The sequence below is a fragment of the Episyrphus balteatus genome, chromosome 2, assembly GCF_945859705.1.
Source record: "Episyrphus balteatus chromosome 2, idEpiBalt1.1, whole genome shotgun sequence".
Lineage (NCBI taxonomy): Eukaryota > Metazoa > Arthropoda > Insecta > Diptera > Syrphidae > Episyrphus > Episyrphus balteatus.
In genome coordinates, this window is record NC_079135.1 from 8,713,059 (window position 1) to 8,728,289 (window position 15,231).

Genomic DNA, 15,231 nt, shown 5'->3' on the forward strand with positions numbered 1-15,231 from the left:
TCGGCTCTGATTTCGTCAGCTTTCAGGTATTTATATATTCAGTTATATTTATTAGATTTTCTTAAATTGATTTTCGAAGGTTATTTTAAGTGACCTAAGCTTTCTTAAATATTTAATTTGCCTTTAGACAAGGTTGCTTAATTAAAATAAAAAGAAAGGTAGGCCTAAAAACTCCTGGTACAAGCAAATGCAAAAACACCAGCATTCAGTTGGCCTCAGAAACGGAACAATACAAAACCGGGAGGCTTGCCGCCGATTTCTGAGGTCAACCCGGCGAACCCTACAGGCGGATCACTAGTGTGAAGCAGTAACGTGGGAAGGTTATGATCCCCTCGACATCGAGATCATAACAGCGCCGAGAAAAAAGGAAGAAGAAGAAGACAAGGTTGCTTAATTCGTATCTATTATCGGTTTAGTCAAAATTAAAAAAAATATTTGGATTTTAAATCCATACAAAACTCTACAAGCTTAACTACAGCTAAACTTGTAGCCTATCAATGCCTTATATTATCGAACGAATCAAAATAATCCTAATCCAGCATAGCGGTAGCTAAAAATATGACCACATCCCCAAATATGGGAAAATAGTTAGTTTGAATACCGAAAATTTTTTTCACTTTTAATTTTCGTTCATGTTCTAAAACTTCGACATTTTGAACATTAACAATCCATTGATTTGGCAAAACACAAGAATATCTAATTTTACTCAACATTTCGAATTCAAATCGAGAAATTTTAACAAAATTTTGAACTTTGAAAACACAAAACTTGCATAGATGGTTTTTCAAGAGCCATCTTTTTATTGGAAATCTACAAATCTCAATAGTTGATAGAAAATGTACGTACTAAGTACAACCATCTGTCATCTTCTTGAGACCACAGGGTTTTTAAACTAATGAAAAGAAGTACCAATCATTGGCGAAACCGGGGGATCCGGTTAAATATATCACAACAAAAACATTACTGTTAAAAAAGGAGCCAAGTTCTCCTATGTTGAAATTATGCTGGAACAAAAAGTACTGAGATGTAAAAGTGTACCAAGTTCTAAAGTTTGGGTTCAAATTCGTATCAATAAAATTTTGATTGGAAGTTAGAGGGGGGTCGAAAATGGCCTGAGTTGTTTCCTGTAAATGAGGGTGTAGTGCCAAAATTGCTAGAGAACTTGGCTGGGCACTACCGTGCCCCTTGATTCATAAATTTTCAAACGCCAGCCGTTTTCTCAAAATCATACGTTTCTCAACTAGACACCTAAATATTTCTTATATCATTTCTTTTGGGCATTCTTTTTTATTCCCTATCCAAAACTTTAGTTTCTCAAAAAGTTAGATCATTTTACCTAAGGCAAAACCATTTGAATTTGTACTCGGGCAACACAAGACAAAATTTACCTTAAAAGGCTTTTCACATTTAAAATAAATTTAAAGACAGTTTATCAAATTACCTTTACTTCCTCCACTCGCAAAAAAAAATGCAAATGAATGAGTATGAGTACATCAAAATTGCCTATAAATGCAATAATTCTCATCATACAATAATTTAAAAAGCTTTATTTTGTTTCCGTTTTTTTTTTTGTAATTTTATTTCAATAAATCGTCTGCGACCCGACAGCTGCTATCACTGAGATTTTCAATATCAATGAACTTTCCCAAGGTCAAAGTATTACATTATAACAAAACAAATCAATGTAGGTGTAGCTATGTAAATTAATACATATTCAATTTTAACAAGTTTGAAATTTTACAAAAAAAATTTTTTTGCTTTTATTATGATTTTGTTTAATGTCGACAACCGCTTAAAAGCCTATTAAACTAAAAAATACATTTAGCTTTGTTGCAGTGCATCAGCTTGCTTGCAAAATTGTTGACAATGCACACATGGCTCACCATATCGCCACTCAACAGAGTTCAGTTACCAGAAAATACGATTCACTGCACAGTGAATGTGTTTCTGTTTCTGTGGTTTATATCTCTGAGTGATGAGCTTTTTTCAGCATGACCAGTGTTGCTATTTTACTTCACTACTTTGTTTAAAAGAACGAAAATTAAAGACAAAAAGCCTTTTAATTTTGTGAGCAGACTGCAATGCACTGTCGCCTTTTCGTCAAAACATTGAAGATCCTTTAACAACATCCAAATACGGTTTTTTCGTATGAAAGATGTCAAAAATGTTCAGGACATTTCCTCACTTCATATCTCACAAAAAAAAGGTCTTAATATTTTGAATAGTAGCTTAATTCTTCACATGTCACCTTTATATATTAGGTTTTGCTCAAGTTGTGAAGAGTAATAAAAACAACTTTTGTTTCAACCTTGAAAAGCTTTTCTATGAAAACTGAAAACGGCAACACCTTTCTGAAGTAAGCGAAAGTTCCTATACATTTTTGTTCACTTGTTTAGTCTTATTGAAGATTGGAGTCTTGATACTGTAGTAGAGAAGTTTCATTTTCAGTCAGAGAACTTCTGTGTTTGGTTAAGGTTTCGTTTACTTAACCAACCTTATCTGTTTGAAGTCGGTAGCTATAGTGCGTTTCAAGTAGTGTGGCATCCTCATCTCTTGTCAAAGTTGGTTTAATACTTAATTATCCAGCGGCAATCAATTGTTTACGTTATTATTTGTAAAATCGCACTCTTGTCAATAAATCATAAAGCCTGTGTGTTTTACTTTTCACAAAAGAAAGTCCAAAATTAAACAAGAAAAGATTGTGTGTGTAACATCGCATTTTGAGAGTTGAAAAGTGATTTTAAAAGTGTCATAAAAGAATTCATTGTTTACCGACAATTTAAATAGGAGAAATCTACCACAAAAAAGAAATAAGAAGAAAAAAAAGAGGCCCAGCGGAAGGTGTAATTGGTGACATGTCTCAACACAAAAAGACACCTGATCTACAAGATGATCAAAGATTTGCCTTGATGAAGGTAGGTAGCTATAAACCTTAACTCAATTACTACTTTGCTTGATGATAATGATGATTACAATTTTTTGTTTGTGGTGATTTCAATTAGTGTTGACTTACAACAAACAAATTCGTGGTGACTAATCGATATTTGAGCGAGCATTCATCTGTCAAATTTGAGATGAAAACGATGTACTTGCGTAGTAGGTAGAAGATTGTTTGTTATTTTTTTTCAAGGGTTGTTTACAAATTAGGCTCTAGAGAAGATTCTATAATTGTTTGGATTTTGGGTCTTGACTCTATAAATCAAAATCTTCTTGGACAAATGTCAAATTCGTGCAAAATGTCTGTTAAACATTTAAAGCTTAGTTATAGGATTGCTATGCAAGTTAGAATGTATAAATTGCTGAATTAGATTGTGTCTTGGCTTTTTGCCGCTTTGTAAGCTTTTTATAAATCTTGGTTTGCAACTTCTTTTGTAGGTCAATAATGTTTAAGAAAAAAAAAAACAACGCAAACAAAACTTAACTGATTTATTTTGCAACGTGACACTAATGAAAAAGTATAAAGTAACCAACGGATATTTAGTTTCTTGAATGACTAGATTCTGAAAGAAAAAACAAAACTTGTTTTGAATTGTTATTTCCATAAAGATATTGGTTAGATGTATACAGAATTGTGAAGTAAGGTTTTAAAGTCTGTTACTTGGTGGTGGACATTTACGAGCCAATATAATTGGCATAGAACGAGTTCTGGTGTTGGGTTTATTATTGTATATAGTTTTTGTTTTTTTTTTTTTTTTTTACCTAATTAAAGTCAAGCTTTTAAGTAATGACATTCAAATTAGAATGTTTTTTACCCTATGATAGTTGAATGGGTAAGGTATTAAATTTTTTGCATAATTAAGATGTTTGAATAAGTAATTGTCAATGACGTTTAACATTAAATTACTTATTTGTTGGTTGGGTTGTCCCTACGTATGTAACTAGTTTAAATCAACTGCCATATTATTGGTAAATATGTAAGTTACATAAGATAGGTACCTTCACGAGTAAAGGTACTAAGAAGCAAATTCTTTTTGAACGTTTTTCGTACTTTAATCTGAATAATTTTGCATTTTAATTGGGGTGCTTGCCCTTTTAAGTAAATTTGGTAAGTTTGAAATTTGTTAGGAATGAATTCTATCTGCCTACGCAGATTTGGGAGATTTTTTCGCAGTCACATGAATAACCACAGACGGACAGGGTTTAAGAATTCTTCACTCATTGCCATTGTTTGAGCAGGCAGCTTTTTGATTTTTAAAATATTATACCCGAAGTTGTGTTTTTAAGTATAAACTCATAAGAGATCTCAAAAGTTGCGTATTGACAAGAACATTCTTAGAATGTACTTAACTTTGGAGATAACTTTTGGGCCTCTACTAGCAATTACATGAAAACCCTATTTTTATCCTTTAAAGACTGGGCGAGCCCAAAAATTATTGTTTAAATATAAGTAAGTAAGACCATAAAAAAAAAAAAAAGCAAAACAACAAACTCTATAAAATGACGGACACTCTAACTCCACAAAGAGTTATTTTTCGTATGTTTTGCAATACAAAAGTATTTTTTCACATTGCTTCAAAGTATCTTTATTGGGTTTAGGGACTTCTCAAGAATGCAAAAGTGGTTTCTTTCTAACATTCAAGGAAGTTTTCATTAAAATCTATATAAATGTATTGGTTGGATCGAAAACCAAGTTTTTTTTCAAAAACAATAATTTAATTGCACTAGTATTATTTAATTACATTTTATAAAATAATCATAAGCATTTTATTATGATAAAAAGGTAAAAAAGAAACTTTATCATTATTTTATTTGCACTACTATTATTTTAATCGCAATTATATGTCAAATTATTTAGTTTGATTTAACAAGAGCTCATATCTTATGCAAACTAACAAAAAAAATGTGGGCTTGTCCATGAATGAATTGATAAGCTTTCTTCAGATAAGCATTGATAAGTTATCAAAATAAGACCATTATAAAACAAAACTATTCATTGAAGAATTCTTGAAAAAAGCATATTCCTTAAGAACTGGTTAAGCGATAGATTCCACGGATTTATGGGCCTTAATTGATAGGTTACACCTCCTTGCAAAAATTTAAGCTTTTTAATTTTTGGGAAGCATGAAAGAAAGTGAAAATGTGTTATTCGAAGAAATATTAACTGTATACCATTAATTGAGAAACTCTTTAATAAGTTTCTGAAAATTAAACATAAAAAGTTCAGTATTTGAAAATTTTAATGAGAATCGCTTAGCAATTTATTATATACAAACAGTTTATTCAATTCATTTTTTTTTTTTTTAAACAAATCACCAGGATAAGATCATGTAGTTTTAAAACTTAAGTATGTATAACTGTTTTAACTAATCTTTAAAATAAGTATTAAATTAATTCGAAGATGATAATATAATTTTTGATTTGTTGTCTCATTACAATTAGCAATCATTTTAAATAAAAAACCAGACTAAATTTGTATCACTATGATTTATTCTAATAAAATTCATTATTCCAAATACTAGTTACGTTCTTGCTTTAATTGTTTAATTTAGTTTCAATCATTTCAAAATATGATTTAAAAAAAAAAAAACAACAACTTTATAGTTATATTTTTTGCTATAAAGAATTGCATTTGCATTTGTTTTGTTTAATCACATAACCATAATCATATAGAATAATAAATGCTACTACGCCTTCAAATCATATTTGTAACACAATAATTTGGTATCAAGTTCGATTGAAGAGCCTTGTACTGTCTATAGTCTATACAAGGGTTTTAGATGTAAAATGTATAAATATCTCTGAGATACATTCGCATGTTTAATTGCATACACTTGATTCATTTCTAATTTTTTGTTTTTATTTCAAATGAGTAATCGTATACTCTGACGTCTAACCTTGCGGATAAAACTTGCTTTACCTGCAATACTATATAATTTAAATTGTTTTCTTGAACAAAATGAAAAAAAATTATAATGAAATTACTTCTAACGAACTTTAACTTTTTAGCTGCAATCAAAAATAATTTTATTTCAACTACAGGGTGTAACGTTCTTGTGGGAATTACATATATCTAAAAAAAAAAGCAAACAAACAAAAAAAAAAAACAATTTTCAAGGTCAATGGAAAGATAAATGGTCAAAAATCTTCTTTTTTTTTTTTGTTGATAAAATTGTAAATTATTTGTTCAAATAAATCAATTTTCTTTATTAAAGTTTAATGGCCCAAATTGTTGTGACTTATTGAATTTTATAAAAATGTTTATTTTATTGATAAAATAAATTTTCAACCTTTCAAGTACCTAATTTAATCGTAAGACGTAATTGCATTGTTTACAAATTCGCATAAATCTAAGCTCGAAAGAGCTTTTGTGACTTAAAAAACACAAACTACCTGTGAGTGCCTTTTAATATAATCTGCACGATATGTTAATGAAAATACCGACTTGTCCTTCGCAGTATTTTTTTTTTTTAATTTTTATACTTCAAGTTGGTCATTGAAGTTCGACTTAATTTATGAACTTTGCATAGATTTTTGTTTAGTTTTATTGTAGCTTGTATGGTATGGTACCATATAGAATGGTGTATTGCATTTAAATATATCTAATTAAAAACAAATACACAAATATACGGCTAAAGAAACTGAATGTCTGTTATATCTTAAGAAAATAAAAACATAAACATTGGGTTCTAAAACTGAAAGTACTGTTTTATGCCATATCAAATTGGTAACCATGGAAATTACCAAATAAAAACAAGCTTTGCAAATATTTGTACAATAAAACAGACAAAGTAAAAAAAAAATTTAAAAGAATATTATCGAATCTTAGTTTTATTTCGGTTACCTATTAAGTATCATGTTTTTCGTTTGTTTTTCTTACAACCGGTTTGGGAGAGTAATAAATTTTAGAGAAGTTAACGAAGTGAATCACAATGTTGTTTTATAAAATTTTACAACCACAGAACCTGTTTTCGCGCCGATAAGATTAATATTATTCTTGTGCACAAATTGTGTTAAAACAATTTATTACTTGAAATGACATTGAGACATTCAGAATTTTGCAGTTTTTTTTAATAAAACAACATTGATTGTTGACCTTTTTACTTGCGATATAGGTGCTATAGGGCAAGTTTAGGATTCGTAAAAAAAATCGAACTCGAGATAACAATTTTACATTACATAACGATGATGGAGAATGCCAAAAAAGTGGGTCCGGCAATTCTGTCTGTCTGTAAGAACCTCGAGCTAAAGCCTAAACTACTGAACCTATTTTCTTCAAACTTGGTAGTTAACATTTTTGGGTGATTCCCTAGAGGAGAAATTGAAGTTTTTTTTAGGACCAAAACTAACGGTACCTGTCATATAACGGAAACAGAAAAGTTGATTTATTTCAAAAACGGCTCTAACGATTTTGATTAAAAATTTTCTGCTTACTGTTACAAATAAGAGCCTCCTTTGATAATGAAGAAAAATATTTTTTGTACCGTTATTAACGGTACCTGCCATAGAACGGTTTTTTGGATTTATGAATTTCTCAAAAACGACAAAACAGATTTCGACCAAATTTTAAATACAGAAACGTTTAAACAATCATTATTTAAAAAAAATTTTAATTTTTCAAAAAACACATTTTTGGATTTTTAAAAAATATTTCAAATTTTTTTTTTGAAAAATCAATTATTTGGAAACGAGTTGGTAAAAAATTTTGAAATTTTGTTTTTATGTGTAAATTAATTATTTATTCAAAATTGCATACCAACTTTTTTTTTTTTAAATGTTAGAAAATTTTTATATATAAAAAATTATTTTTTTAAAAAACGGCTCTAACGATTTTCGAAAATTTTTTTTTAAAAATTCATTTTTATACTAGAAATAAAATGGCATACTTAGTTTTTTGTAAAAGATCATTTAAAACGGCATTTAATTATTTATAAAAACAGATTTAATTTTTTTTGCACCACTAACGAAATTTCGTGAAAATATCAAATTTTTAATTTTCCCTTATTTTGTTCAATGAAAAACATTCAATGAAAAACATTAGAGTAACTTTTACCATAAGAGCAAGAGCGACCCCAGTCGTGCAATTTATTTCTTTTTGATGTCTCAAAATTGGAATACACCATGTTGCGTAATTTTTTGTATCATAAGTTATTATGATTCTAATGAATTAAAGCGGAAATTTTGGAAATATGAATTACCTAAAATTTTTTTTAATTAACAGACCATTCCCTTACATCCAAAGTTTATATTCCTTAATTCAAACGACACTTTACAGGGACTCGGATAATAAAGTAGGTCAATAAAGTTAATTCACTTTATTTATTTGGGGAAATGAGAAGAAAAAACATCGGTATTATTTTACTGATTTAAACCTTTTTTATTTTCCGCATTTTCGTAATTCAATCGTTTAGTCTTGCGTTGAAGGTTTGAGAAAAAAGACTCGCAAACACCACAGCATCAACGCAAGAGCAGAAGATTGATACTGAGTCACCGCACTGGACCGTGTATTTTTCCTGTAGCAGCAAATGGCGTAAAAAAACGCTAGTTTGCACGCTGCCTTATTATTTTTAGTTGCCAAGAATGGTACCTTGAGTAAAGGAACACAAATCGTTAGACATTTAGACTTGAACTTTACTTTCCCTTATTAGAAATTTTGTTTCCTTATACTATATTTTAAATAAGAATCAGCATCGCAGACATCAATTTTGTCAACCACCACCTCATCTCTCTTATTTTAATGATTTCTAATATTTGTCGTGAAAAAGTATAATTAAACAACATCAGATTCGTGTTCAGCACCTCCAAAAATATAAAATTAGCCATTAAAAACAGTTTAAGCAGAACTTTCCACTCCAAATTACCATTTGACTATAAGTCATTAAGTAACGTGAGAATCACCAAGAACGAAAATATTTCTTCTAATTCAAAGTTTCATTGCGTAAAAGCATAAAAATATTATTTAATAAAGCCATTTTATAGCCTTGTCTTTTTTCACATTTTGTTCACGAAAAACAATTTAAACTAATAACGTTTTCTTGCTTTTGCGTGTTGTATTGAATAAAAAGAAGACTTTTATAGCTGTACCAAACTAATGTCAGATTCCCAAAATTGAAACTGTTGACTTAATTTCGAATTAATACTCAGCAATGTACTTGAAAAAATAATTTTTATTACATTAAAACATCCAAAAGAACTGTGAAAACAATTACAAATTCATGAAGCACATTTAAGGTGACCCTCATTCCATCTCTCTTTGGTCAAAATTCCTTCTCTGTAATTTAGAGGTACGCAGCAAACAAACAAGCACGAACAAAAAACGGGTCTCTTTTGGTACGTAATTAATGATATTATTATTTAAGAAGTAACTCTTTGCTCGAACATGAACTCCTCATTTTTTTCTTGTTTGAAAATTTTACTTTCAAAGACGAATGAGAAGTAGAAAAATAAACAATACACAAAAATACAACAATACTTTAAGGTCAAAGACATTTCTTGAAAAAAAAACTATTTGCATTTCAGAGCGCTCAATTAACTTACTAACTAGCTATAGGTTGCGCCTGCGCGCGTGGATTCATTTGCATGCCAAGCAAAACCTTCATTCATATAACCGTGCCATTGTCAGGTAAAAAAAAAATAAATGAAAGCTTATCAGTAGCTCCTCCGATTGCCAAAATATGCCCCACATGGCAATATTATAGATTTCCGGCTAAAATAAATTTCCGATTATTTTTTTTTTATTTTAAAAATTGAAAATGCAAAGTTAACGATAGTTTTTGATAGCGTTTGCATTATTTTGCTTTCGATTTCATTTTCGATTGAAATTCAACAAATGTGTTTGGCTGGTGTCTTATTTCAACTTACGTCTTCAACTCCACTTTGTATATAGTGAAAATTCAATATAATTTAGGTGTTGTGAAACAAGTTATTGACTTCGTGCATTACCCGTAAAACAATAAATTTTGCTGCGTGCAAATTGTTGCTTCGTTTTTGTTGTTGTTTTTCAAAAACAATTAAATTATTTAATTTTTTCTTCTTGAAGAGTTTTGGAATAATTACTATGGTGTTATGGAAGTTAAACGCTGCATTGGTTTTTTCTTTCATTGCTGAAACGTTGCACGCTTCAATTCAATTAACGTTACTTCATTAAAGTTATAGACTAGTATGTATGCACTATATAGATATATAAATATGATTGAAGTTTTTCTTGCATTCGTGCTGAGTATTTATAAAAATATATTTTTTTTATGAAACATTTTGTTATTATTGCGCCTTTTTCTTCTACCACTAAGACAAAGTAGTTTAAAAATCGAAATGGAATTTGTTTTACAAGCCACATAAGCTACTTTGAATCCTTTATGGCTTAAGAGTATCTTAGGATAATAAAGGGACGAAAATTAAATGAATATGTAAATAAAATTTACAAGGTTTTTATGAGCTCATATGCTAGTTTTATGCTATTCTGAAAATAAAGTTGATTTTCTTGGACACAAGGATTCTAGGAGTTCACGTTTTTCTCTTTCTGTTTTATTGAAGTAGTATATATTGATAAAATAAACTTAACGATAAAACCTAATAGAGATTTTTTTTAGTCATTATTTAGTTATTACAATTTTTTAAATTAAAGCGGTCACTGAGGCGTATGCGTAACATATTTTTTTTGTTTTGGGAAAAAATAAAAAAAAGACAAACATATAAATTCGTGAGACAAACATTTTTCGCTATTTCAATAGTTTATGGAAAACCTCTATATCACAAGTAAAATGCATCAATTCCAAAAAAATAAATTCATATCAAGCTGTAGTAGAATTATACGATACTTTAATAAATGATGCGGAACATTATTATACAAATTATGGCTGATTATATTTTTCAAATCCATATTTACAATTAAAAATAAATGCAATAAAATATTTATCAAAAAACATTTATTAATAATAATATGTGCCCATGATTATGAAAGTGGACTAAGTCAGTTTTTGCATTGTTTAAAGAAAAACTTACCTACATAATAATTTTCTTATAACGATTTAACTATATTTCTTTTATGAAATCACTAGAGAAGCAATAAAGAAGTTTATTTACTGCAATTTCGCTTTCAAATTAACTTTACCCGTTAAATAATAATTATTTTAAGGCTAGATTTGAGGCCATTTTTAGGAGTGACTTAGTCCACTTTCATAATTAAGGGCACATATTGTAAAATACTGCAGCAATGAATCTTATCTTAATCTCTACAGCTCATTGCCTTAAGCACATTTTCTTTGTTTCCTGCTGTTTTTTTATATATTTGTTTTTTTTTTTTTCTATATTCCTAAGTCAAATTATTGTAATCAAGGCAATTATACTCCTATGATGACGATATTGACAGTAATAAATTGCTGATAAATTAGAATGCTTTATAGATTTCAATGTACTACGCAGCATAAAGCCGATGAGCAAAATGTATATCAAATCTAAAATTTGTGTATTTCTTATAACTACATATTAAACATTTTATTTAATTAAAAAATTGGAATAATGAATGTTTTTGAAAACCTTGTAATATTTGTTATTTTTAAGCAAAAGTTGAAACTATTTTTACTTTTATTAGCTGTTTAAGTACAAAGTATAGTTTATCAGCTCAAAGTTTATTCAAAATCCCATAGGAGGCGTAACTATGTCGTATTTCTCTTGATAACAACTTAATATCTGCTAAACGTTTTACTATCACTTCTAAATAACTTTTCATTCAATTTTTTTTTTAGTTTCGTCGAAGTGTTGCTGATGTTATTCAACCTGAACATGATGATTACTACCTTCTTCGATGGCTTCGAGGTGAGCATAAAATTTGAAACATTGCATTTGAGAGAAGTTAGCTTTTAAAGGCACCTCAATTGATTAATTTAATTTTGTTCAATCCTTCTTTTCCTTATTTCAGCCAGAAAATGGAATGCTGAAGCAGCGGAGAAAATGTTGCGAACTGTAAGTTCTAAAAAAAATTACAACAAACTCAGTTTTGTATTTTATCATATTTTAGAGTCTTAAAACCCGTGCCATGTGGAATGTAGATAACATCGACAAATGGGATTGTCCTAAAGTACTAATTGAATATACACCATCTGGACTTGTTGGATTTGATAAAGAAGGATCACCAAGTAAACTTATTTTAATCTTTATAAAAAAAATGTAACAAAACTAATACATAACTTTCTACTTGCAGTCATTGTTTGTTCTTTCGCTGGCATGGATATGTGGGGAATGCTTCATTGTGTTACAAAATTTGAATTTCAAAAATACACAGTCCTGCTTTTGGATCGATACATGAGAGCTGGATATGAAAGTAGCAAAACATTCGGCCCACAAGCTCGACAATTAGTTGTCTTCTTCGATATGTCTAATTTCAATCTCAAACAGTATGCTTGGCGACCTGCTGCAGAACTTATAATTACCATGATGAAACAGTACGAAGCTAATTATCCAGAACTTCTCAAAATGTGTTATATTGTAAATGGTAAACTTTAATCTATGACAAATATTTTTCACGTCTTATTTATGAATTTTTCTATCTTAAGCTCCTAAACTATTTTCGGTTGCTTTTAATTTTGTGAAGAAATTTTTGGATGAATACACAATGAGCAAGATTAATATTTATAAAAGTGGATCAGATAAATGGAAGTCACAAATGTTCTCTCATGTCGATCCAGATGTATTCCCAAAGAGATTCGGAGGCAATTTGGTGGATAAGAATGGTGATCCTGATTGCAAGTCTCTAGTAAGTTACATTTTACTATTCTTCTTTAATCAACAAATATTTCAAAAGTTAACTAAGTTTGAGTCAAATAAACTCAGATTTTCGATTTTCATTGTGTTTGGTGACACCAATTGATGAGAATCAACAAGAACGAAGTTTACTCCATTTTTTTTTTTTTTTTTGTAAGAAAGATTTGTTTTGACTATGCGAATAATTTTAATTGGTGACATTTTTCTATGAGAATTAGTAGAAAGAATGGTTTTTCAAACAACAAAACCTTTCAAATAGTGATTTTTAGCTTTTTTATTATTTCCTTTAATAGAATGAAAAGACTCAATCACTGTAAAAACTGTGTAGCTTTACGTTACAAAGTCCTTATTTGAAATTAAAACAAATTGTTATGTATACGTTGATAAATAGCTCTCTAGCAATTAACTTCGATTTCTAAAGCAGTGTGATTTATTTTTTAATCAATAAAATTTGTTTCGAAATCAATCATTTAAGATTATTGATATGTATGTATATTGATGAGAATTTCGTGGACAATTTCAGATTTGCTATGGTGGTAAAATTCCCAAAGAACTGTACACCCAACAGAGTGATGATAACGACAATGGCAAGACTTTCATCGAAACCACTGTCAACAAGGGCAAAAAGCTGAAACTTGAATTTGATGTGGCCGAAGATTCCAGAGATCGCTTACTGACATGGGAATTCCGAACAACTGATTATGACATCAAATTTGGCATTTACAGTATTGATAATAAGACTGGTGAAAAAACAGATGAAATCTCCTTAGCCACAGTGTACTCCAATGAAATGGACGAAATAGGCTTTATCAACTGTCGACCAAATTCCAAATGTAAGTTTCTAAAATTTGTTCATATGTAAATTTGATGAGTTATACTTTTTTTCATTACAGACGTTGCAGTATTTGATAACTCACATAGTTATTTGCGAAATAAAAAACTACGTTATTGTGTCGAACTTGTGACAGATATTGATGATGAAGTTGAAGAGCTAACAGAGGATTTCCAAGCAACAGCATTAGTTGAAAAGAGTTAAATTATTATCGTTTTTTTTTTTCTATTAAAAAAAAAGAAATTCCTAGTAAAATCTTTTAATTTTTTTGTATATTGTTATAATGTATTTACGTCTATACTCATTAAGCAAGGGTGGTGTATGTTATGTATAATACTTATTATGATATTGTAAAAAAGATAAAGGGATTTATTGTATATTAAGTTTATTTAAGCGGCAATTTTTGTACATTTTATTTTTACCAGAAGCCAAAAAATAAAATAAATAGTCCTATCCAACGAATTTGTGATAACTTTGTATAAAAATAAAAACGTTAATATGTTTTGTTAAGTTAATACAATTAACACAAAAAATATTAAAAACAAAAAACTATGTTTTACTTTTAACTTTTATTATAGCGGATTGTATTAACTTTAGCAAGCTGGATTAAAGTGGTTGATTTTCGTTCCCATTTACATTTAAATTTACATTTAAATGTTTGACACTTGCCTAAAAATCGGTTAGTGTTCAACTAAAACTGGTTATAATTTTACTATTTAAAAGAGATCACAAATGGAGCGTTTTTAAATTTTATTTTCAAAATGTTATTTCCTCGTAAGCAATGCAACGTAACGTTAAGTTAAAATTGTACTTAGTTAGCTCACAAACCTTCATTTTTTCGAGTTGAAGCAGTAGCAAAGACAACAACCTTTGTTTTGTTTATAATCTTGTACTTTTATTGATCATTTAAATAATCTATTACATGCATGAGAGCTTTGTTCAATGAGGAAGATAAATACAATAAAAAATACGAATTACACTGGTCAACAAGGTTTTTAAATATTACCGTTAGAAAATGTCAAAAAACGTCATTTTGGCTGCTTTCGAGGTTATGTTTTTATGTGGGGTAATACATTATGAATAAATTTTACATGTCGGATTTCTTAAGAAAAAAAAATTTATCTCGGTTATTTATGAAATATTCCCAACAATGTTATACCATTTTGAAAAGAGAATTGAACACAACAACTTTTGAGGCAACTTGCCGAAATATCGTAGTGCATTTTTTTTTACACTACGGCTCATTGAATTAGAGTCATGTAAAATTTTTTAGTACTAAGTTGGGTAAAAAAGTAATATTTTCATTAAAACTGATGCAGATGAGTTAAAATTTTTTAATGCATTTGATAGCAGGGTTATTCAAGGTTCCGTAACAAAAGAAAAAAATGAGAAAAATTAAGATTTGTAGTCACGGCACATGAAAAACCGTCACAGGGTGACCATATTTTCGAATTTTTTTCAAATGCCCATAACTCCCATAATATATGGCTGCGATTTTTTTATTATTTTTCTGATAACTGTCACCACCTACCCTATCTACCGTTTTCGTTTCGACGTTAGCTTTTGGGACACCCTGTATACATATTATGTGTATATGTAAATTGATTTTTGGTTTGCTTTACATATTCCGAAAAATCTGAAAATGAAAGTTCATGTTTTTTTGACGCTGGAAGATCCAGCGGGTTTTCTATTTACTTGTTTTC

At 29.1% G+C, this 15,231-nt stretch overlaps 1 protein-coding gene across 1 annotated transcript; it reads left to right on the forward strand.

Annotated features, from left to right (window-relative positions):
- Positions 1-2,400: 2,400 nt before the first annotated feature.
- Positions 2,401-13,905, forward strand: LOC129910553 (SEC14-like protein 2). The gene is made up of 8 exons (XM_055987979.1): positions 2,401-2,915; positions 11,682-11,751; positions 11,855-11,898; positions 11,954-12,071; positions 12,137-12,427; positions 12,489-12,688; positions 13,220-13,529; positions 13,590-13,905. Exons 1-8 carry the CDS (start codon positions 2,856-2,858, stop codon positions 13,730-13,732), a joined length of 1,236 nt encoding a protein of 411 aa, XP_055843954.1. The 5' UTR covers positions 2,401-2,855; the 3' UTR covers positions 13,733-13,905.
- The last annotated feature ends 1,326 nt before the right edge of the window (positions 13,906-15,231 follow it).

What these genes read in the sequence shown, in the direction of transcription:
- LOC129910553 (XM_055987979.1), top strand. Translation starts at nt 2,856, where the DNA reads ATGTCTCAACACAAAAAGACACCTGATCTACAAGATGATCAAAGATTT. An exon ending in CGGAGAAAATGTTGCGAACT is followed by an intron (nt 11,899 to 11,953) that starts GTAAGTTCTAAA and finishes ATCATATTTTAG; the next exon opens with AGTCTTAAAACCCGTGCCAT. An exon ending in CTGTCGACCAAATTCCAAAT is followed by an intron (nt 13,530 to 13,589) that starts GTAAGTTTCTAA and finishes TTTTCATTACAG; the next exon opens with ACGTTGCAGTATTTGATAAC.